General features: G+C 35.4%; 1 protein-coding gene across 3 annotated transcripts; it reads right to left on the bottom strand.

Annotated features, from left to right (window-relative positions):
• Positions 1–1,664: 1,664 nt before the first annotated feature.
• On the bottom strand, positions 1,665–23,869 carry LOC149787938 (uncharacterized). 3 transcript variants are annotated; one of them, XM_089974197.1, is made up of 6 exons: positions 23,732–23,869; positions 20,776–20,920; positions 13,581–13,696; positions 7,601–7,709; positions 5,802–5,924; positions 1,665–4,361 (listed from the first exon to the last, which is right to left on the bottom strand). In XM_089974197.1, exons 2-6 carry the CDS (start codon positions 20,876–20,878, stop codon positions 3,892–3,894), a joined length of 921 nt encoding a protein of 306 aa, XP_089830323.1. In that variant the 5' UTR covers positions 20,879–20,920; positions 23,732–23,869; the 3' UTR covers positions 1,665–3,891. The 3 variants fall into 3 exon arrangements, with proteins under 3 accessions (XP_089830323.1, XP_089830325.1, XP_089830324.1); XM_089974199.1 differs by lacking the exon at positions 23,732–23,869 and adding an exon at positions 23,418–23,585; XM_089974198.1 differs by lacking the exon at positions 23,732–23,869 and adding an exon at positions 23,351–23,585.
• Positions 23,870–25,341: the final 1,472 nt, after the last annotated feature.

Raw genomic sequence — 25,341 nt, forward strand, 5'->3', positions numbered from 1 at the left:
TCTTACTGAAGCTGAGAAAATAATGTTGCACACATAAAAAAGGAGTCACACTTCTACTCATTATTGTTTTTATTATACTTCTCCATTCCAGCCTGTTCTTATCCCCACCACACACATACTATTTACCTTATTTATGATATGTATCTAAATTTGTCACTTACTTTTCCTACTACATGTACCATGCTAATTGTTTGTGAATATGTATATCAATGTGAAATGCAAAAGAGAGACTAAATCCATGATAGAAAACCCTACATTTTCTGGATCTATTCTGCTTGGATTCAATGTTTCTGCACAAAACACAAGGTTCAGGACTCAATGTACTAATTCAGTTCCCAAACACCATGATATTAAAATTCAGGAACTTAAAATTTCTGAGTGCTCATCATCACATTTGTATCAATATAGACAACTCTATGACGACAGCTTTTGTGTAAAGATAACCATAACAGTCAAGCCATTTTCTGGATCTGTACAAGTTTAAAATGTGTGCTTTCAATACTGCACCAAAAGAGTCATGTGCTGATTTTAGTAACAAGTCTTCCAAACTCAGGTCTGTAAAGGGAAGGAAATTATGGAAATTAAACAATGTCCCTGTCTTTTTTCAGTCAAATGTAGGACAAACTCTCAATAGATTCTTTTTACTAAAATCTTACTTTCATTATCAACCAATCTAGGACAGTCAAAACCATATATATATATATATATATATATATATATATATATATATATGCACACACACATACATACTCTTTTTTATCTTCACTCATTTAAAGTACGGTTCTCATTCTTTCATATCTGCAGTAATGTGAGTCCCTCAACAACACCCAAAGGCTGTATGCCTCTTTTTACCAATCTGATTGGACACATTGTAAGATAATGTTCAAGTCACAAAAATACCATGGGATAACCAGAGACCAATAAAATCAAATAGCCTGGTCAAGTTATCTCCTTTGAAGGGATGCTGCCAGGATCTCAGGATTTAATCTAAGTTTTGTGTGTGTGTGTGTGTGTGTGATTTCCCATGCGGTGGTGGTGGTGATGGGAACTAGTCACTGTTCAATATCTCCCCAACACTTAAATATATGTCATTCTTTCTTACTGCTCCACTCTGTTAAGGCTCTATCGAAATCAAAATGTCATCTCTAGTTGTATAGAGATTATCACTGTGATGTCATTGGGCATGTCACATGTTGTTGTGGTCGGGTCTTGGTCAGGATGGCAGAAAGACCATACGCTTGTTCCATATTTGACAGTTAATTACAATGTTGTTAAAAGAATTTAAAAATTTCTTACCATTCAGTTGGATCAGATTATATACTTGATTCAAAGTCAATGTACAGGTTCTAAAACTGATGTGTTTATTTTGGAGCTATGTTTCTCCATCATATTAAAGAAGTGAATATATCAAAGGTGAAATTAGTAATTGCATCCTAAATTACTATCATGGCTACTTCAAATGTTTTATTAATGGGAGGCTCGAATGCCAGAACTCATAGTTTCAGTGATTTTTGGGTCAAAATATGAATTTCTTCTCAAACAACACAACTGGTGCAGATTACAGTTTTTTTTTACTGATACTGTGAGACTTCTTGACATGTAAATACGTATATGAAATCAGATCAGGAAATTAATACCACTAGGAAAATACTGATAAGAATATGCAGAAATAATGATTTTATTATTTAAATGGAATTGAATGTGTGGTGACAATATGAGTGCTGGTTCTATAACTTTATAAAATATATCTTGTACAACTATTATGTTGTTTCTGACAACACAGAAATATGGCAATAATTTCTGCACACGTGAAGTTGACCCACTTTTTACATTAGTCCCTTGTTAATTAATAGTTTCAGATTTTACAACAAAACTAAGAATATTTTAACTGTTGAAAATAACACATAATCACAAATAATGAGACTGCAAGAAAATAGAAGTTGCAATTTTATTAAAAGTACTGGTACCAGTAAAACTCAAGGAGATGGTAAAAAAGAATCAGGACATAGTTTTAGTGTAGTAAATAATCCATATCAGAGAACGATACCTACAGTCTTTTTTCATCAATTTCATCATTAGTTGATGACACTGCTTCAAAATGTTGTGTACTATATAATAGTAATCCAATCTGTAATACAAATACCAAATGATGGCTTGGAACTAATTGCCAAAATGTCTGCAGAAAATATCACCATGCTCAAAATATACATAAGAATAACCAAACACAAACAGGACAAATTTTATCCATCTTGCACTGAGTATACACAGATCAGTGAATCCCTTATGTTTAATGTCTTTAAATGTTTGCACATAGAGAGCACGTACTTCATTTGGTCATACATCTGCATGATATAAAAGTTTGTCTTTTTATTCTTTTGTTGCCATAGTGGTTCTGCCAACTAGAAAGCTACACGCACTTAAATATGTTGTATGGGGATTCTCTGATGGCCCCTATGAGCATTAATCTGTTAATTGTTTCTGAATTTAATATGATCCTCCTCCTACTCTGTGTACAAATATTATTCTGTGCAGAGAACTCCATTTCATTGTCTGCTGTCTGAAAAGGCATATGCATAGTAGCTTGAACACGTTAACTGTCCTTTATGGTTGTGCAATTTTCCACATCGCATAGGTATGGCCCCTTAGGTATTGTCTCTTGGGTATCTCTGCTCCAAAAAGAAAAGTTTTCACTAACATGAACTCTGCCAAAGTTTCACTTCCCTGAATCAGTGCTTTCCTGCCTCTTAGGCCAGGTCTTTTCTCTTCCATAATGCTGTATTAGGGTTTTCTGTCCAACATTCCCACAGTCCGCTTGTTCAGACATGAATATCTTTAATAAATATTTTCTTTTTAATTTGTTGTTAAATCCTTATATATTCAGTTTATCTGAAAGCTTATCTTAAATCAGCACAAATTCTCTCATTTCTGAATGTTTGGAGAAAAGAAATTAAAATTGCACTGAACTTTTAAATTGCCTGTATTTAGGATTGGTAGTTTCAAAATACCGCTCTATATAGTAGTACCACTTTTTATAGTAGGTTATGCCTAATCGGCATCCTGTCCATCCAACATGTACATCGGACTAGCACTCAACATCAAACTATACATCAGTATTTCCAGTGACATTTTTCCCAATGTCTAACAGGCTAATATACTTGAAATTCATTGTCATCATAGCTATCATCAGCCAGTATTTGTTGTCTGAAAACATCGTCTGAAGAAAAACCCTGTTGTGGTTCTGCCATCTTGTTTTTCTGTGTGGCCCTTATTTGAAACACGCATTTGTAAACCATCCCGGATGAAAGTAAGGTTAAAACTACCATAAAATGCTTGTTTCAGGGCCAAATGTACCAATCAAATTTAGTTTAACAGCTATACATCTCAAACCGAAGTATCAAACTATGTTAACGTTTCATTTTTTTATAGATTGGATGTCATATCAAGGGCTGCAAGACTTACTAATGCACTTTGAAAGTTAAAAGTTGAATAAAAATTGCATACTGTGCAAAGCACATTTTATATTTGTGACCTTGACATAATTTGTGGGAGGTGTATCATTGCTTTAAAAGTATGCAAATTCATAAAATAAATTGTGCATTCGCATGTCCAGGCATCATTTTTGACCCATTATGTTTTATTCAAGTGAGTTAGACCATAAGGAGGGGGGTAGAAGCAAATTTAAATATATATTTGGTTTTTTTTCTGACAACCCCACTAGTGATTTTTCATTTTGTTCACACAACCCACAACAGAAGTGATTTTCCAGACCAACCTTCCACTGTCAGAATCAAAATAATTTAAAGCACAAACTCCTACAGAAGTTTTTTTGAAGTGCCATCCCCAGGGGGGATATGTGTTTTACTATAACATCTTTACTATTTGTTGGGTACGCTACCTAAAACTCAAAAAGTCTATAAGTCTTTCTGGCAGTGGAAGCCGTTTTATCAATGAATCAAGAGCTGTCCGTGTGTTTGACTGCTTTTCCATTAAATGGCGTCTGATGACACCACGGCAAGCTGACTGAAGGGATAATGGCTGGTGCAGCAGCTGAGATAAGACATTAAGAATTTTCTCATCAAAGTTCAAAATGTGAGACACCTGCAGCATTTTCTCAAACTGGGAGTATGAGATCACATATCCTGCCTCAAGAAGCAGGCGCACATTATCAATGTCACCATTGGCCCACAAAGAGAATAGGAGGGAGTTGGAATAGTGACCTGGATAGTAAACATAGCCCATAGTCTTGTAAATGGAGCAGCCCCCTTTCAGGAGGAGGGCCACAATATCGCTCTGATTGTAATATACAGCTTGGTCCATTGGCGAGATCAGCTCTTCATTCAGAGTGTCAAGGTCACAGCCAGCTGAAAGACACAAACACAGAATAAGATCAAGCTCAGATGGGGGCAATGGCATGAAACAGCTTCTAATGAGCTTCAAATCCAGAATAAATATTATCTAATGAGAGCTTGGTAAATGTTTAGGTTTTAAGAGTAGGACAACACAATATTTCATAGTATTATGTTCATGTCCTTTGAACATTGTGGTATGGTAAAAAACAAATTGATAGCAACATGAAGTAAAGGTTGTTTGCAAGAAAAGTTGCATGTGTGGTCAAAACTCCAAAGAAATACAAGCATGCACTTTACAACAAGCTGAGGATGTATAAAAATTGTTCCCAATGTATTTAGAATCTTTATATAACAGTTTCAAACCCTAAATGAAAAAACTCGAAAAACAAAAGTTTGGAAATGTCCCTTTTAATTTTCAGTTAATTCTCTGTATTAGTCACAGATTACTGAAATTCCATTATTTTTGCTTTCAAATACTGTAAAACATTTTTATTTTTATTTTGCAGCTAATTGCCATTTAGGGCTCTAAGTCAAGGCCAATGTGTCTAACATGATACAACCATGCCAATCAAAACAAATAATTGCATAAAACTTGTCAACTGAATAGCCAGGTGACAAATGAAAAAATTTAAAAGAGGAATTTGAAAAGTTTCAGGAAAAAAGGCATAGTATCACCAAATGCTTATGAGATAGTAAAAGTGAGATGGACTGATGGACAAGGAGACCCAGTATACCTTCCCCAACTTTACTGGGGGACTAATAAACAAACTCCATTGGGAGTCATCTCCTTGCTCTAGTTGTTCATTCATTCAAATCACACTATAAATCAACTAGTATGATTTCATATAGTGACCATTAAGCAGTGACAACCAATATATTTATGTTCAGACCTTTCAGTTATTTAAACTTGGGTATGCATTACTTATTTTGATGTGGGCAGAGACAAATACTGTCTTAAGAAATAATAATAATAATAATAATAGTAATAATAATTTTATTTATAGAAGGTGAGATAATTAGTTTAGTGGAACTAATCTGTCTTGTGGCTCTATTATGATTTATATATTTTAATGAATGCTCATTGACTTATTAAACTCTCTATCCCTCTCTCTCTCTCTCTCTTTCTATCACTTTGTTTCTATGCATTTTATATGGCTGAAGTGAAAGTACATCTCCTACTAAAATAAAATGCATTCAGTTGTTTTTAAGTACAAGGTGCACTGCATGGATCACCTGGATTTGTCAATTTCATATTTAGCAAATGCAGTTGCCGCAGTGCTCAATCCAGAATATCAGTTATATCAATCAGAAAGTTCTGGGCCTATTAGACAAGCCAGTTAGTGACTATCCATATCTACAATGTCACAAAACAAAGTTCTTTTTCAGTGAAAGAAGTCCTCTCGATAACTTTAACTTTGTTTACATGTATCAATGAAAATGGAGAATACAGACCTTGGATGAGAAGTTTCACCACTTCTGGCTTTTTTCCATTGATGGCATGGAAAAGGGATGTGCATTCTCCACAGTCCTTGCTGTCAATATTTGCCCCAGCAGCTATCAGGTATTGAACTATTTCTAGATCAGGAAAAAAAGAGCAATAAATTAACAGTTAATCAAAAGTGCCTCCACTTTAAATGTTCATTTTCCTATGTTGAAAGGTGACAGTAACAGCTAAACATTTCACTAGTTAAAAGGAAATAGTCCCCCTGATTATCAGGTAACTTTTTAAGACTGTATAATAAAAAGAATTGCTCAGGGACTAAATAAATGACTAGAATATTTGAGTGCAATGTACTTGAAGCATGGTTTTTGGATAGGGTAGCAGAAAGGCATTCACTGGAAACACATTAAACATTCTTATAATATCACTGCACTTAAAGTATCAAACTACAATGACTGATTAAGATTGGTGCATATTAATACCATCACAGTACTTATCACACCATTGTTCCCATTCTGAATCCCTTACAATTAGACTTACATGTACAATACATATAAAAGTTTATTCCAATTGCAAACAACACAGATCCTGATCTACTGTTGCATAATCATAATGCACCAGCAGATCAGGATCTCTGTTGTTTGCTCTACTGATAACTACTAATAACCTTTATTGACCCAGATAAAGCTGGCACATTATGCATATGCAGATCTGGGTCTGTGCAGTTTGCAGATGAACTCAACTTATAAGCGAGTATATATGGTAGCATTTAAACAATAACATATGTTCTGTGAATTCATTATTTTCATACGGTAATAATTTTACACTTGTAAAAGTTCACATATTTCATGTCTCCACCAATCATAGTGTAGCAGTAAATGACTACCACACTTAGAAGTGCTGCAGTGTGATGGGTAAATGAGAATTTTTACAGTAAATGGTGGGAGATAATGAGTGAGCACTCAAATTAAATGGGAGCAAGATCAAGATAAAAAAATTCCATAGTGCAGCTCAGTTCAGCTGAATCGGATCAACAAATATTCAAACATTTTCATTAGTTGAGAACTTTACAGAGCATTTGTTACAATAATGCAAATGTCCAAGGAAAATGTGATAGTACATTGCTAATGACAAAGTTAGGATGACAAAACTCAAAACAAATAATATTATCTAGCTTTTTAGCACTACTTGTGCATTAAGCATCACAGACTATTCTCCTTTGTCATCGTAACATGAATACAGTGTTCCCTGCCCTTGGTATCCTAGGTGCAATAAGTCAACGGGTACCTGGGTACTCGGGTAACTGCCTGTTCATAACTACCTGGGTAATAAAATTAGCTATAGGGTACCAGTTTCATCCATATAAAATAAAACAAACCATCACCACCAAAACCTTGTTTCCAAGATTCAACTTGTGGTCATTAGTCATTACACTTTTGGGAACTACTAGTATTTGTTAAGATTCATCCAGAGGTTGTTAAATCAACCTTAAAAGCTTTGGAATTCTGTTATAAAAAGTTTACTGGTATGACCTTGCCTGCAATGTGGAGTGGAGTTTACCTGTATGACCTTGCCTGCATGCAATTTTGAGTGGAGTTCACCTGTTTAACCTTTGTCTGCAAGCAATGTGGAGTGGAGTTCAGGAATCCAGGATATAAAAATTGCCTGTATGATGTTACCTGCATGTAGTGTGGAGTAGAGTTCACTTGCATGACCTTGCCAGCATGCAATGTGGAGCAAATTTAGGCATCTAGTGTATAAAAGTTTGCCTGTATGATCTTGTCTGCATGCAATGTGGAATGGAGTTTACCTGTATGACCTTGTCTGCATGCAATGTGGAGTGGAGTTTCTCCATACAAATTTGTACTCTGAATACTAAATCCACTGGAAATCAGGAAATCCACTAGGTCAATGTTACCCTGTACAACACAAAAGATAAAAAAATGTTGGATTATACAGTAATACCTTCATGGTACATCATCACAATAGTGCTGGAGAAAAGTTTGCCATAATTTTGGTTTGATTCATCAAAGATCTATCTGACAAGAAAACTACCACAGAAACTATAACATGTAAAAAGTTCATTGACTCAATGATATATCACATTTACCCTATTTATCGACACAATATGTACCAACTACATTCAACAATGACCCAGATCTGCCATTACAAACAGTATAATGCACTGGGAAAGCAAGGACTATGCAGTTCCTTCGTCTTATGATTTCATGTGAACATTATTGAACTAGATCAAGTATCTATTACCAGGTTCTGTCACTGTGGGAGTTTCTCAAAATCGTTTAGCCAGGCCTGGCACAGTGGCCTAACACACATGTAACTGGTCCATCAAATCTTGTCAGACCACTGTAGGAATTAACAGAACAGAATTAAGTGACACAGCCCTCAAAGGATTTCTGCTGTGCTCCATCAAGACCTCTGATGTCTTAAAAGCAGTATCCCAATAGGACTGGAGAAGCTGATCAGAGAGCACCATGGACATCGCATTGTTTTGATGTCTTGGCAATGGCCTCCAACAAACTCAGCAATGAGACTGGAGATAACAATTCCTCCTTTAAGAGATTGTAAAAGGCAGTATGATTAGGCTTGGCATGTGAGGATATAATAACTGGTGTATGAGCCTTCAATTCCAAAGTCTTGAGGGACAAAACACAAAGATGGACCTAGGTTCACACTGATATCACTGCTTTGGATGCACCTGAGTCCAAGGCATGAGACTTAAGTGGTCAAACAGAACAAAGGGCCTCGTAAGTGGTGGCAAATACCTGGGGGCAAAGCGTATAAGAGAGAACAGACCAAACCTTCCTATCACCCTCCTGGAGATCATAACTTTATGATTTAGGGTTCGTCAGCTTGTCTCTGCACACAAGGAGAGGCTGGATTACCTTCTTGTTCCTCTCTTGGAGGAGACTGGTAACCCCTTCTGTACACAAATGAATAGCTGTGCCCCTCTTTTTTCTTCAACAACAAAACATGAAGGGTTGGGAAAGGTATATGGCCTGCCTCTTCCACTACTCATGAGTCATGGTAATCATCTATGGTGTCATGGGAGGAAGGGAGACATGGCAGATGCACCACAAGGTATTGGCAGCTGATAAATCCATAGAAGTTGAACAGGAACATAGAGAATGCTGGTGGGGTTCAGAGAGGTGCATCAACCTACTATATTCATCTAATGAGGTGAACTAAGCCCAAACCCCATTTATATTTGGGATCAACTGGCAAAAAGTGAAAACGGGGGTGGGTGGGGGGTGGGTGGGGTAGATTCCCTTCCTCAAATTGGTGGCAGATTCAACCCTGATGTTAATTAGGTTGTATGGGAAAGGGAGTGGTGTAAAATACAATTTCAGAGTGCATGAGCTGACATGCTCTAACATATTTTAATTTTTGTTGGATAAATGATTCTAAAACAGTGTTAACCTGACAAAAAATAAAAAAATTAAATTGTTTGAATGAAAATATATAAAATAACCGCCTTCCAAACTTTATTTTCATTATCACTAATTGTAAACTGCCACTGAACCAATCACCAGTTATTGTTTAAATAAACTGTGTTTTTAAAACACATAAGAATGCACTGCAGATAAAAAAAGGTAGGGCAAACTAGATAAAACATATGCAATTTCAACAAGAGATCCCTTCACTGGGTGAAAACGATCATGTTATCTTGATAGGCATAGAAATACGCATCCAATATTTCATTTGTTTTCTTCAAGTGAGTTAACTGTACTAAAAAGTTATTATAAAAAAAGTATAAATCCTAAAAGGGTACAAAAAATATCTAAAAACAACTATTAAAGTCATCTAAATACAAATTTTATTTGCCTAGCTTAAGTAGCCTTTGCTTAATCAAGAATACAGTAAACTCTGTTTATAACTCAAATGTAGGAAAATATCTGATATTACAAAGGCCCATTGCAAATTCCCCTTCCATTTTTTATATAATAATTTGTCTTTGCTATAATTAGATTAAGAGGATGGGCAGGTTTCATTATACCAGGAGTTTACTGAATTTAAAAGCTGCACTAATGCAAACAAATGAGCCAACCAATTTACATATGACTACGTTTATCCAATGAATTCAGATTTATATGACCTTGACAAAATTAGTGAATATTTTAAATCTCTGTGTGTGCATATTTTCGATGGAATTACTTGTATTGTAGGTTTAATGTATGTGAAGAGATTCGCGGTTGAGTACACAGTGTTGATACTCTATTCGTGCCATACATTAGACATGTATATATAAACAGTATACATGTATGTGTACCAATCCGTGGTTCTCTAAATAAAGTAAAATATTATGTATGCCTTCTCTGTTTTCACTTCAGATGTATTTCCCATTCAATATGCATCAATTTAAGATGGTAACCATGCCACTGAAGCACATATTTTCCTGCCCACATTTATTACCTACCCTCCACACAATTTTTTTTGGGTACATGCATCATTTTCTTCAGCTGACCTGGTTGCTTATAACACGGTTTGGTCTATAACATGGTTGAGTTCTTTGGCTCCCAACTATCATGTTATAGCGGGGTCACGCTCTAGTAGGAGGAGGGAATGCTAAGCATCAGATCTCTACCTCAGGTATCCTTAATGGGATTATGACTGGATTCCCCATGTGAACAATAACCCATTCTCATAACTCAAAAGCAACACAGCCTAAGGTCACATGATTTTAGCCACTATCTGGTTAATATGATGAGTACTGAAATCTTCTTACCTACAAAATGTCACTGGCGAATCCAGCAAAGCTAATTGGCTGCGTGGACTCTAAAATGGGTCTGGTGGTCATCTTGGACACCATTACAGGACCCACCAGATTCAGACTTTGTTTCTACTATATCTCGGATTGAAACATTGCTTTTGAATGCAAGGCTCATAAAGCTTGCTCTAATCTCATGAGCTGAAATCTTCATGAGGTGACTCTGATCTTGTGAAATTTCGAAGTACATCAAAACATATAACCCACCTCAGTCAAAAAGATAAGGCTTGCGGAGCGATATCTTAATTTCCAGCTTTCACTGGAAGAAGAGTCATTTGCACATGTTATGATCTGCCATTGTGCACTTCTAGTAGTACTTGAGAGCATGAACAAGGTCTTGCATGGCATGCTGCTCTTGACTTGTCTAAGGAGAAAAGCAAGTGTATGACAACTCTATGATTGCCAATTGATGGCAACCTATTTTTGACTACAAAGCCTGGCTGCAGCAAGATGACCACTGAGCTGTTTGATCTGAACTGAAGATAGTCTGGGTCAACAGAAAGGTCATATAATTCACTCATCCTGCATACTGAGGCTAAAACTTTCTGGAAGCCTGTTGTGAATGATCATAGTAGATTCAGCACAGTGCAAGTTAAAGGTTTTAAGTTATTTAAGCCATGTAAAAACCCAGGACAGATTCCATTTAGGAATTAGGATGAGTGATTTTCATTGATGCAAATCAAAATTTGCAAAGAAATCTGAAGGGTCTTTATTATGACTGCTATTGTGTCAGCCATGATGTTTGAATGTGTCAGAGATCACAGAGTGTTAGCCTTTGATACAAACTGAAGCCAGCTTTTTCTCCCAGAAGAGCCAGAGAAAAAAGTTTGTAATTTGGGGTACAGTGGCACTCAGAGAAATGATGTTGTTGATTTGGCACCATTCCTTAAACACATACCATTTTCCCTCATCAGCCTTCAGAGTTGTGGGCCTTCTAGCTATTGAGATTATCTCCACAACAGAAGGTTTAAACTGTTTGTTTTGCAAGGCTTCTGGACAAGAGCCATCTGTGAAAGAGAAGACAGTCCAGGCAGGGGTGGAACACAAGTGGTCATGGCTACTTGAGATGGTTCAGCCATGCCAGAAACTTCCTGTATATATCTATTGTTAGATCGAGTAGATCTGTGACCCATGGCCTTCCCATCTGGGAGGGGCTATCAGATTCATTTTTGCAGTTAGTTCTAACCCTGTAACTTCTGGATTATTTTCAGTACAAAGACTGGGAGGGTAGGTGAAGTCTCAGAACCCTTCCCAGTGCATTGTCAGTTTGTTCATGACCCAGGCATCAGGGTCTGAAACTGGGCAGAAAATGATGGGCAACTTGATTCCACCTAGTCACAAAAAGATCTAAGGCTGGACACCCTCAAAGTGTGCAAATCATATAGCTGACTGATGGGTGGAGAGACCATTTCTGGAAAGAACATCTGGCAGAATAGTGAGTCTGCCAGGAATATGTCAGAGTTGTACACTGAAGCTGAGTTCTTTGCACCAACACGTTTTCCACTTAAGAAGGTAAAACATGTAAGACAGGAACTCCAAGTATATAAACATTAGATCTATCATAATATTATTTAGAAGTTTCAGTTAAAATGCAGCAATAAATAGAGAAGATATAAAAACTTTAACACAAAACTTTAACATTGTTCACAATGATGAACCAAGATTTGTCCTCAAGCTGGCAAAACAACCAAGACTGGAACACCTATCACATTAGATAAAATTTATAACAACAGTATTATGCTAAATGCCATCAACATGGAAGATGCATGACTTTCAAAATCTTTAATGCAAAATTTTAAAATTACCCACCATCATGCTTTAGAATGTGAGACCAGCAAGACAGGAACTCCAAGCTTATCATGGCATGAACTTAATACCTATAGTAAGACAGGCAAGACAAGTACTTCAAACCTATCAGGACATAAACTTTAGACCTACAATGACATCATCCAGGAGTTCCACTTGAATGCAAAAGCTTATGTAGAAGATATGTGACTTTCACAAACTCTGATGCAAAACTAAAATACGGTTGATGACACAGCCACCAAAATGTGAATGAACCATGACATAATGGATGACCCATCAAAGTGAATGTCTTGTGACACCATATAATGAAACTGAAGCCCCTCACACATAAGAACAGATCCACAAAGAACATGCAATGTGAAGTAATGACAGCTATCAGTGCTAAAGACAAGAAGAATGAAGCCAATGCATTAAGTTCCCACACGTGAAGTAATGCAATGACAGTAATCAGTGCTAGGGACTAACTAAAGGAAGTCCCCCCTCATTACAAAAATAGATCCCAAAAGAACATACCATGTGAAGTAATGACAGCTATCAGTGCTAAGAACAATATAAAGAAGCCCCTCCCACATCAAATATAGTGCCCAATAGAACATGTGAAGTAATGACAGCTACCCAGTGATGACAATTCTGGGTAAATTACTAGATATACTAGTAGGACATTTTTAACTAAATTTGCCCTGCATATGTAATAAACTGAAATCTACCGAAAACAATTTCAAATTTTACTAGATCAAAGTGCCCTTTTAGGTCTAAATGTTAATATACCCATAGTTAAAACCTATATGACTTGGTACATTATTTCAGTTTTGTAACTTTTTATATCATACATTCCACTGGTCCATCGATATTCATTCACATAGAAGTCAACTATGAATAAAATACAGTGTAACCTTGTTAATCTGGTAACTACTGTTGCCATACAAAATTACTAGATAAGTCTGTTTATAATTACATAACTCCAAAGAAACAATTTGAAATGACAATTCATCTAGCTCTGTCAGGTACTGTATTTCTCTGCCAATAAACCCAGTGGGCCAGCCTAATAAAACTTCAGAAAGGAGGGCTGACTTTTAAATGGACAAAGGTATCTTTCATAAACTATTTTCCAAATTTTAGTAATGGGGTAGGCTGGACTTACCATCAGATAAATATGGTACATAATTAAGCCAGTCGGATGCTAATGTTAGACTCCTACCTGAGCGACTGCCAGGTGCAGTGGTTTCAACATTGCAACTTTCTCAATGGAATGAATTGCATCCTTCAGTTTACACTGATTTAACTGCAATAGCTTTTTTGTCTCCTCTACATCACCTGTGAAGAAAGTATGAAGATTACTGCATACACCTTTGCATTATGCATAATAAACAGCCAAACTATGAACGGTGAACACCCAGGTCTGCCATCATATAATGTACTAATACAATAATGTAGCTAGAGAGCTAGGTCTACCATTTGCGACACAAAAGACAGGTCAGCTTAGGACAGATCAGTTAATTTGCTAAATTTGGCCAGTAGTTCTGACTTCAAATCACGAGGATTTTCACCAACCTAAATTTAGCATGGAAATGGAAAAAACTGACAACCATTGAAAAGATCTTCATTTTTAATTTTAAAATATGCACATCATCTCATCACATCAGACCTTTTACAGTAACTTGCCTATTGCACTGTTCTTGTATGTACCTCATGCATTTTGAGCATTTCTGATAATATCTATGTCTGGATTATATTTGTGGCAGTCCTCATCAATACTGATCTTAATATTTATTTAGGAAATGATGCATTGCCATTGGATCCAGGCTCACTCTGGAGTCAGCCCGAATTTTCCTCAGAATGGAAAACGTCCTTTCAGTGTCTGCATTGGAATCTGGCAGCATTAATACAACTTGGCTGAATCCACCAAGAAGTTTAAATTGTTTCATGCCTGTGGGTAGATTCAGATTGATGACTGCCTGACACAACTGTTCAATATTGGTGCTGTCTGGATCAAATTTGGCAAGTAGTTCTTTAGGAGTCAATAATTAGTCTTGAATTTCATCCTCCAGTGCAGTTCTCTCACTATGCATGTGACATGAACCTCCGTGACAGCTTAATCAGCTTCACAACTGCAATACAAAATTATATATATGTATATTCTGCAACAATTTATTTCTAATAAACTTTGTTTTTCATGCTGCAGTAAAGGTTCCAGAAAGATTACATTATTGTTTGAACAATTTATTTCAGACTTTCATTTTTTTAAATGGTCACTGAACTCACCTGCTTTGAGATCGCCTAGAAGTCTGGGTTTAGATAGAATAAGGCTTCACAGACTTCATCATGGAATGGAAACATGTCTGCCATTTTGCTGACCACTGTGCAGTAGAACTGTCGCTCAAGATTGAATATAATATCATAACTGCAGTCTAACTATATTGTCAAACATATAGTTGAGTGGACAGACAATGTAAAATGAACTGAAACACATGAATGAGAGAATTGTAACAAGATTTATAATAATGGATGCTGGTATAACATTGAATATACTGTGAAATACATAACTGACTAAAAATATAAAAGTATTCTGATCAACTTTTAAAGTAACATGAGTTCTAAAACCAGATAGGAAGAGGAATCTTACTGGATATGCTGCTACAGATTAAATGGTTTAAACCAAGATAGCTCCAAAAGGACAGAAACATACAAATAAAATCATCATCTGTTTACAGCCACCACATTTTCAATTAAAAAATTCCTTCAGTTGGCTCATTAATTACTCACCTATAAATAAGACTCTTTTTTGTAGCTCTTTCTGATGTTATTATTAATATGGCCATTACCTGCAATGAAATATCTGGGATAAAATTTGCAATTACACAACTTTACATTAAAATATAGATGGCGCTAAATCTCCTCCCTTTGCAGGTCAATACTAACTTAAGTTTACCACATCATGAGTCAAGTTGAAGCCTGCTAGGCAAAACATCAAACATTTTGAAGCTCTAATTACATTAGTAAAAGTCATGAAAACATTTGTCAATTCAATGCTTTTTGTGTTTATTGGTTGTCTAGTCTCTTTCATATCTTTGCCTTGGACAGATCTGATGAGAATTGAAAGCACTCAGGCTTGTTAAAAACTAGTGTTTGCACTGTTTGTAGTCAGTTGTTGCATATATATATATATATATATATATATATATATATATGTATATACATACATACACACACACAATTTATATGGAGAATAACATTCCTTGTCAAGTGCAATGGATCCAGCAAGAGATCGCATGTCTCAGGGATTGATAAAGATAAATGCAATAAAATCACAAAACAGTGCAAAATTAATTTCTAACTACTCAGGCCTGAGTGCTTTCAACTCTGAGTCTTTTTCAAAGGCAAACACAATCAGAGATAGAACAAAAAGTAAAAACTAAAGACAAAAAAGATTTTTAAATTAAAAAAGTTTGCATAACTATTTTTACTGGAATAAAGCTTGAAAATGTTTGATGTTTCGATTAGTTGACCTCAAGTTGACTGATGTAGTTTATATCGATCTACAAATGAACGAACCATATCACCATCTGTTAGTTATGTAAATTGGTAAACCATTAATTTTATCTTGGATATTTCATTGTTTTAGTAGTAATTATGAACAACCACATGTAAATGTAAACTCAGGGGACTATACTCCAGGAGTAAAAGGATGAATACATCATCCACTTGTAAAAGTGGAAAGGCAACATACAAGGCTGTGACAACCATCAGGGCATCTTCTTGCTGTCAATATTTGGCAAAATCCTTGCCATGATTCAGCTGAATCATCTTGTACATTATGTCGATCAAGGGCTCCTGCCAGAGAATCAGTGTGGCTTCAGGGAAAGACGATGGACCCCAGCCATCAACTGCTGGAGAAATGCCAGAAATAGAACTCCAACCTGTACATGACACAGACTGACCTGACAAAAGCCTCTGACACAGTCAACATTGGAGACCTTTGGAAGATCACAGAAAAATTTGGTTGCTCAGAGAAATTCATTGCGATTGTTCAGCAATTCCTTGATGGCATGTGTGCTTGTGTTGTGGTTTGTGGCAAGTCATCTGAACCATCCTAATCACCAATGGAGTCAAGCAAGACTCTGTGTTCTGTGTCTTTATATGTACCAATTCGTGGTTCTCTAAATAAAGTAAACTACTCTTCTGTGACACTGGGATTGACAACAGATACAAGGTAGATGGCAACCCTGTCAATCTAAGAAGACAACAGATGAAGATAAAATCACAGAAAGTGACTGTTCAAGATCTCCTATTTTTGTTCCCTGAATGCCAATCTGAGTCTGACATGCAACATAATATGGACCAGTATGTAACAATTTTGGTCTCACAATCATTATTAAGTGAAAGTGATGCACCAGCCTGCACCAGAAAAACCTTACTTAGAACCTACCATCACAGTAAATGGCCAAACTCTCATGGAAGTAAACAAATTCAATTATCTCGGCAGCACACAGGCAGTTGCAGGCTGCATTGATGATTGCCATTTCTGACTATGCTTGTGAAACCTGAACAGTATGCAAAGACCATGCCAAGAAGCTGAACCGTTTTCACAATGGCTGCCTCAGGAAACTGATGAGGATAAGATGGCTGGACACATATATGCCATAACACATTGTCACATGAAAAACAATTTTGGACACCAAACCCCATTACACAATAATGTTTCAAAAAACACGATTTTCAAGAATCTTAACCCCAAAATTTTCATAGTTGATTTGTGTTGATAAAGCGATAACACCTGCATTGAACAGAGGTATTTATTACTGCTGTGCCACCTGTAAGGACCCCATTAAACTTGAAAATTTGATGTCGTTTCCCTTCTCCTGATGGAGCTGGAGCTACAGATTTTGAACAAAGAAATGCCGAGGCACTGCAGAAGCATTAGCAGCATAAATCTCAGACAAGGAGCAACTAGCATATCCTGCCAAATGTAACACAGACAGTTTAGAGCACAAATTGGTGTCAAATGCCATTCACCTACTTACAAAATCCGAAACAGTCCTCTTTAAACTAGACAAATGAACACCACCACCATCACACTGATGCACACATAATATGCTTTATAACTCAAGCCTGCTTTGGTGACACACTGGTTACCATAATGGTCAGTCTTAAATGTTACATATATTCAATTTTCTATTGAGACAAGCATATCTTATGGTCAAAATGCCTCATATAGAGTTCCGACAATGCTAACATTATGGTTGTTATGAACAACTCTGTTATGACCAGCATTCTGCTGATGATATCACAGTTGAGAAGGGCAGGTCATGTCAGAAGACTGCCAAAGATCTTGTATGGTGAACTGAATGAAGTAAATCAATCTCATAGTAGTAAGAATGAATACTTCAATGATTCCCTCAAGTCATTCTTGACACACTTCCACCTTGGCTTGAGTCCTGGGAAGATCTTGCACAGGATCGCTCCAACTGGCAGAGTCTCATCCCTACTGGAGATACAGATTTTGAAGAAAGGAGAAATGCCAAGGCACCGCAAAAGCATGAGCAGCGTAAATCTCAGAAAAAGAGCAAGTAGCATCTCCTGTCAAATGTGACAGACAGTTCAGAGCACAAATTGGTCTGATCTGCCATTCACGTACTCACAAAATCCAAAACAGTCATCTTCAAACTAGACAAATGAACACCACCACCACCATCACACTGATGCACACATAATACCCTTTACAACTTAAGCCCGCTTTGCTGACATGCTGGTTACCATTATTATCAAAACAATCACCATCAGTTTTGTTATTGTTACTATTATAATTTCATATGAACATGCAAACAGTTGAACTTCAGTAATACTTACATGAATATTTTATCCAAGCATGCAAAGACGAGGTCTAGTGATCCAATGTCACACATTGGCATTCTGATGAATCTAGTGGATCCTTGTCACAAACATGAACTAAGGCTGTCAGCATTTGACTGTCATTAATCACTGACTCATCAATGAGAATGGTAAAGATTTTACAGCACATTACTTTTTTATTCCAATGAGGACCCAAAGCTTGGGTTACTACATGAGTGCCTTTTGTCAATTTGTAAGAGAACTTTTGTGCAAATTATGAGTCATGGAACATTATCTTAATTAGATCAGAAAAAATGGTCTGATACCAGATATAAGAAACTATGTTCAGCTATAAAGCAAGCAAACAAGGTGTTTGCATTTGTAACTTTATCCACATTTGATGAATATTTCACGTAAATCACAATATATTATCAGGTTCATGCATATTTTATTAAATATCCAATATTTGGATTTTGCTGGTGCATGAATCGAACAGTCTTTATCACTGAATCATTCATAAATAAACATTGTATTTTTGTCATCTTCAAAAGTGTTTGTTATAATCCGACCTCAACCCAGTTATCTTGTTACAAACTTCCAACATAAACTCAAATGCAATTAATTATATCTCCTAATCCAAAGGTGGCCTATCCCTGAAATCCTCCCTCAGGCTCTTACCATTCATTTGTGATAGACCAATAGATTATTTAATTATGAAAATGGCTGCCTCCATTATTTTGCTGACTGGAGTTAAAACCTTTCCTCACTAAAGTGATTTTCATTAGCTCAAGCCATACGATCTTTTAAATCCAATACATCATCTTTGGGGGCACTATTTTCATGACACTGGAGTGTGATACAATGTTTAACTGCAGTCTTTTATGCTTTGTTGCTGCAGTGTAAACCTCATGTTACTCAGGGTCTATTCTAGAACTGAAAATTTACACGGGATATTCCATCCTCCATTTGGGGCCCCGAGTGGCCAAGTGGTCTAAAGCGCTCTCCGTTACGGATCACTGCCATCTCACCTCTGTCTGAGCCGGTTTGAGTCTCAGATTCAGCCAATGTGGGTATGTGAGAAAGCTTGCCAGTAGCTTCTCGTGTGTCAGTGGTTCTTTCCGGGGTTTTCTTGGGTTTTTCCTCCATCATTAATACTGGCCATCATGTATAGCTTATCGTGTGCTGAAAAATGGCATTAAACCCAACAACAACAACAACAACAACCATCCTCCATTTAAAGAAAATGGACGAGTTTTCTGAATATATGAGGAGTTTAATGAAGAAACATTGGTAGGGCTTCATGATATTCATGCATACAGTTGATTTTTCTGCATGGTACGTTAGAATTAAGCATAAACATTTAAATTGTGCATCCTAGAATAGACCAAGACTAACGATATAACTTTCAAATTTTACTTTCTTGAGCTAGTACTGATGCAACCAGGAAACTATCCTCAAACAAAAATATAAGCAAATTACAGTATATTAAATAAATTTTCTTTGTATTTTAATGGTTCTAAAAGAAACATATTTACCGCAGTAGTCTTGAAATACTATCAAACATTTCTGCACCTAAATTGAATCAAGTGGCCAATTTCCAAATTTTCTCACCTATCAATATCAAATCAGACCCGCTAAAAATAATCATAGCACTAGTAAATGTATATCATTCAAAAACTTAAGAATGTTTTAAAAATACAATCTGGAATTAGCACAGTGAAATGAAGTTAAGATATTTGACCAACCCAATGAAGCCCATGACACCTAGATGAATTATTCTTGGATATAACTGATCAAAACTTTAACCTAATATAGTGCATTTTTACGCACCTTTAAATAAAACAAGATGTATAACTGACACAATGAAAGTACATGCATATTAATACTATTTTTATTTTTGTCCAATTCAAATGATAGTAAATCTGACCATCTTTGACCAGTAGTTTCTGTAAAATCTAGTCAATAAATAAGGTCCTTTCACTGTCACAATGAAAGTCATTGCTATTTAGAACAGATACATACCTGAGTACATCACAAATGCACCAAAATTACTTATTTACAAGATGAATCTATATGCAAACAACAAAGACCCAAATCTGTCTCATAATATGCTGGCAGACCAGGATCTATGCTCTTTGTTCAAACCAATTATACCTAACAAACTACATAGACCCAGATCTGCTTGTGCATTATGCAATCAGCAATGGCAGATCTGGGTCAGTGTATTTTTTGCAGTTAGACTCCTTCACTTATAAGCAAGAATAAATGGTACCTAACCAAGCTATTCCGACTTAAGAAACAAGCATTTAATATTATCCTTGGTGATTATTATACTGATGTCAATCAATCAATGGTCCAATTAAGAATATTCTAAATTGTGGAAGATATATTTATGAACAAATATAAACTGATGTACATGATTTTAAATCATGAGAGGCCCTCAGTTCCACTAGAATATTTCATAATCCACAGTAAGCAAACCCAATTTGAGCTTAATTAGTTTGACTCCAGCAAAATAGTCACACAATCTCTCTCTCTCTCTTGAAGCTGATATGTATTCGAACCTATTTTAATTGCATCACAAAGAACATTCCACCACACAGGAACAGACAAGTTGTCTCCCTTTTTTCTGCATTCAGTTGGGGGTTCTGCCATGGGGTCCTCCATTACGATCTCTCATCTAAATGTGATGTGTCAATTTACTATGATCTAAGAAGATAAAATAAAAATGGAAGTAAATAATATTCCTCATCTGAACCAATATTTTTCATGTAATTATACAATGACTTGTGTTTACAACAAATTTATAAATACCATATATACTCACTTATAAGACAAGTCCAACTGCAACTGCAATTCACAGAATGTGCCAGCAGATCTGGGTCTGTGCAGTTTGTTTGGAGTAATCAGTGATTTGATGGCACATTATGCTATGGCAGATAATGATCTTTGTTGTTTTAAGTTTGTCTCAACTTATAAGTGAGTATATATGGTACTGCAAGTATTAAGTCCACTTCAAGAAATTAGAGAGTTCATACATTTCTCTTTCTTTTAATCAAATTCGTTTTGATAAATACATTTCACAGGTCCTCTGGGATATGCAGTAAGTGGTTTACACTGTATATTTCTCAGGTACTTGTAACAATGCTGTTTGATATTTATGATACAATATTTATACAGGATACAAAGAAACATAAATATTAATATTCATTGTTACAAGAGCCTATGATTTCCAAATACACTTAAGCCATTACTGATAGTTGCATCAAAAAGGACCCTGAACACTACTATGCAGGCTCTTAAAAAGAAGAACTATTAGAAAACAAAAAATCTGCTGACGGTAAACATTCATGGGACATAAGTCATCTAAACGATGATGTTGAATGCTGAAAACAATATGCTTAACGTCCAATCAGTTAAAAGATGTAACAGGCAATTAGGGGCCATAACTCATGTGAATGATTATGTGGAATGCTGGAAACTCATTCATTTGAGGTCTCAACAGCATGGTAACTTTAGCTGAAATAAAACAGTCGTAGATAAAGTTATGCTGTGTAAAGCAGGCAATCAATGGCCATAATTTGTCATTTATTTATAATATGAAACATTTTCAACACATATACATTATTATAAAGAAGGCCTACAATATCTTTGGCACCGAGCTTTGAATACATCACCTGTTCCTAACTTGAATACTGTTAATGTTGTCCTTGGTTAGTATATTATTATAAAACCTCAATATTCCTCATTTTCTTATTATTGTCACCAGGCAATTGCCATTTTAGTCAAAACTCATTAATCTGGACACCTTCATTCCCAGTGAATATTTCTGGATTAATGAGTTTTATGAATAACTGTATCACACACATTATTATTTTACAAATGTTATTATATTATATACATGTACAAGTGCTTACCAGCTGTACATGCATATTCAATAATGGTTAGCGTAAATTAAACAATACAACTATTGACTTGTGTTTATTTTACTTTATTATCACATGAATTAGTACATGAATACAAGTTTCAACAGTTACTGGAAAATCTGTTTTATGCTGGCCAGTATCTATACATGTCTACACTTGCTTAATGGTGTCACCGTAAGACATATAATGTAAAAAGTACAATAAATACAACATATATTTTTCAGTTAAATGCGTTATAGTAAACAAATAAATTGCAGTCCATTTTTAAAGTTGTATTTTTACAACCATTACAGCTGCCAATGAGTCAATAACTGAAATAAAGCCCTAAACTATCCAATGCTTAAATCAACTTTATTTGTGCAGCCATCAACAAACTGTGATTGTTCCATACAATAAAGAAACCTAATGACACATGTAATTTATTAACCAAATTTTATGTCAAAAGTGTAGATAATTTGATCTCGGGGTGTTTATTTAATTATTTACACCACTTTTTGTGAGTAGCTAAAACATTGTTTATACAATCGCTTGTAAAATATGGTCACACTACTTTCAGTTTTTACACACACATGATTATGTGATACAAAAGGATCTTTAACATGCCACTAGAATTTGACCAATAAGAGATTGATAAATTGAAACACTTTCAAATCTGCATAGGTGATTCTGTTATCAGACTATTTTCATGTACGACTCTTCAAATTTTCTTATTTTTTGACAAATTATTTCAAGATTATCAAGGTAAATTTATAGTAATTTTACACTTTGGTCTCTGATTTTAATTTCTGGATCTGGAACGTGGATTTCTGGATTAACAGAGCAAATTATTTTTACAAATTCTGTTCCCAATGAAATATGTCAGGATAGCAAGGTTTCCGGATAAACAGAACCCGGATATGTGAAGCTCCTCTTTGTGTGTCTTTGTGTGTGTGTGTATGTGTGTATGTAAATGTAATACTCAGTCCTGAATGAAATAAATGAAGTTTAAATCAATAACATTGAATCGTTTAGTGTACTGGGAGAATACGTATGCAAATTTGACTAATGTCTCTTTTACAGAGCTTTTATAAGACCACTTATAAAACTCCATGGTGCAAAATTGTATTCCAGTTCAAATTTCATCTTATTACCTCTCATTTTTCTAAAGATTTTGCAAAAGTCTGAAAATCAATTACACCAATACATTTTCCCATTCTTCCCCTGCAAAGCATACCCGTATCTCGTGTGTTGATTCAGTCACCTAAGAATCCTCGAAAATAGGTTATATGTAGTAAACTTACAAATTTTAATAAAATTTGTATCACTCCAAAATATTTTACATCTGGAAGCTTTTCACATGAAATGGAGGTTGAATTAATGAAACATCGTTTATATCAAGGTCTGTAACATCCAATGATCCAGACGAAAATTATCGATTTTTGCAATGGACGTTTACAATGATTGCCAGTTACTAAAAGTTTAGTAAAACGGATCACGAATAGATCTCGTCGACAATTCACCCAAAACCACCCTAATCCTGTCAAAAACCACCCCAAAACAGTCCCAAACCTGCCCAGATCCAACACAAGCATTATGTAAATCAAATAAAACATACCCAAAACCACAAGAAAACATTGGAAAGAGTACTATGTTGTTGAAACAGACGACAAATTATGCCGTATTTAGTATTTACATCGGATGGAGATAACAAAAGGGAGAAAAATGTTATTGGATTGATCCCAATGCTGTTTAGGTGGCGCTCTATAGTTTCGTATTTTGCAATAAGAATTTTTAAGAAAAAAATGTCGCCGGCTTTCCTCATTGGTTATACTGGCTATTTAAAAAAGACATTGTATATCTTAGATATAATTCAAAGAACCTGTAATTCCCTTTTTTGTATATGACTGATGGGTGTAATATGGGTTATAGAGTCTACAGCTTGGCCTTACCTCAGATGTGCATCTTTAAAAATAGGTGCTAGCTCTATTAGGTCATTTCCACTTCCTGAAATTCAGAGGTATAATGTATATTTTTTAATAAAAAAGAGCAGATAACTTTTTTTTAACATTTTACATATTTGGTAATCAATTCATTGCACTTTCAGAAGCTGGTATTGTCTAGTCTGTCAAAATTAATTTCCCCTATTTTAATAGCTTCTATGGATTGTGTACTTTAGACGAATTCATGCTGATTTTTTTAGCACAAGGGATCAGTCATTTCAATTATCAGTGTACTTAGATCATGTACAATTTCCAAAAGTACAATATCCAAAGAAATATTATCCACATTACATTAATGTAGCATAGAGGTATTCTAACATTCTCTCTATTGTACATGTTTTAAATGCAAACAACTTCACCTTACATACGTCACTCTCTGAATTTTTGTACAGTTTTTGACTTTGTTCGGTAGTTTGTGCCACCCATTCCGTCTTTGAAATTTGAAATGTGACTGTGACTGTCAGCCAGTCGGTATTCACCAGTCCCTATTAATGGACCTCTCAAGTCTTTGAAATGGTCGTCCACCAAGCCGTTTAAATAAAATACATCTTCTGTCAGAGGCAATTATGTGTCTACTAACTTAAGCTTTCTTAGACCAACAATGGAAAGAAGCACCGATTGCTTTCATGTAATTTTCTTACTGAAGTTCAGTTGCATCAAACATTAATGTAACAGTTGCCAATACAATATAAAATTACAGTAAACTGAAATCACAAAATTTTTCCCTATTTGTAGTATTAAATCAAAATGTTTGAACTTTGCGTCACATTTACAGTTCCATAATTGGACATGCCTTAAAGCATCGATTTTAGATTTGTATGTGATTCTTTTCTTTTCTTGAATGTCCAATAAAATCGTCTGTCCTTATGAAACTTATGAGACTTTCTGATAGCCACATACTTAATTACGTATTGCAACACTGTGTTTTAACATTCTTTCTTACCAAGCTGTTTTATGTCTTGTAATCTACACTAGGAAAACAAAGGCATGGAAATTATGAATAAATTTGGGCTGTTCTAAGAATACGTCCTAAATTGTAATTATAACTTTGACAGCCATTGTATGCAATTTTCTTGTTTCATAATGTTTCTTGTTGAAAAGTGAATATTTATGTTTACACGTTCTTATAGTGTGCATGTTTTTAAAGTGTAGTGTTTATCTGCTTTTGCTATTCTAGGATTGCATCCTATATGGTACTATTAACTTTGACCACCATTATGTGTAA

This window comes from Sinohyriopsis cumingii, chromosome 11 (genome assembly GCF_028554795.1).
Source record: "Sinohyriopsis cumingii isolate HCF-2022 chromosome 11, ASM2855479v2, whole genome shotgun sequence".
Taxonomy (NCBI): domain Eukaryota; kingdom Metazoa; phylum Mollusca; class Bivalvia; order Unionida; family Unionidae; genus Sinohyriopsis; species Sinohyriopsis cumingii.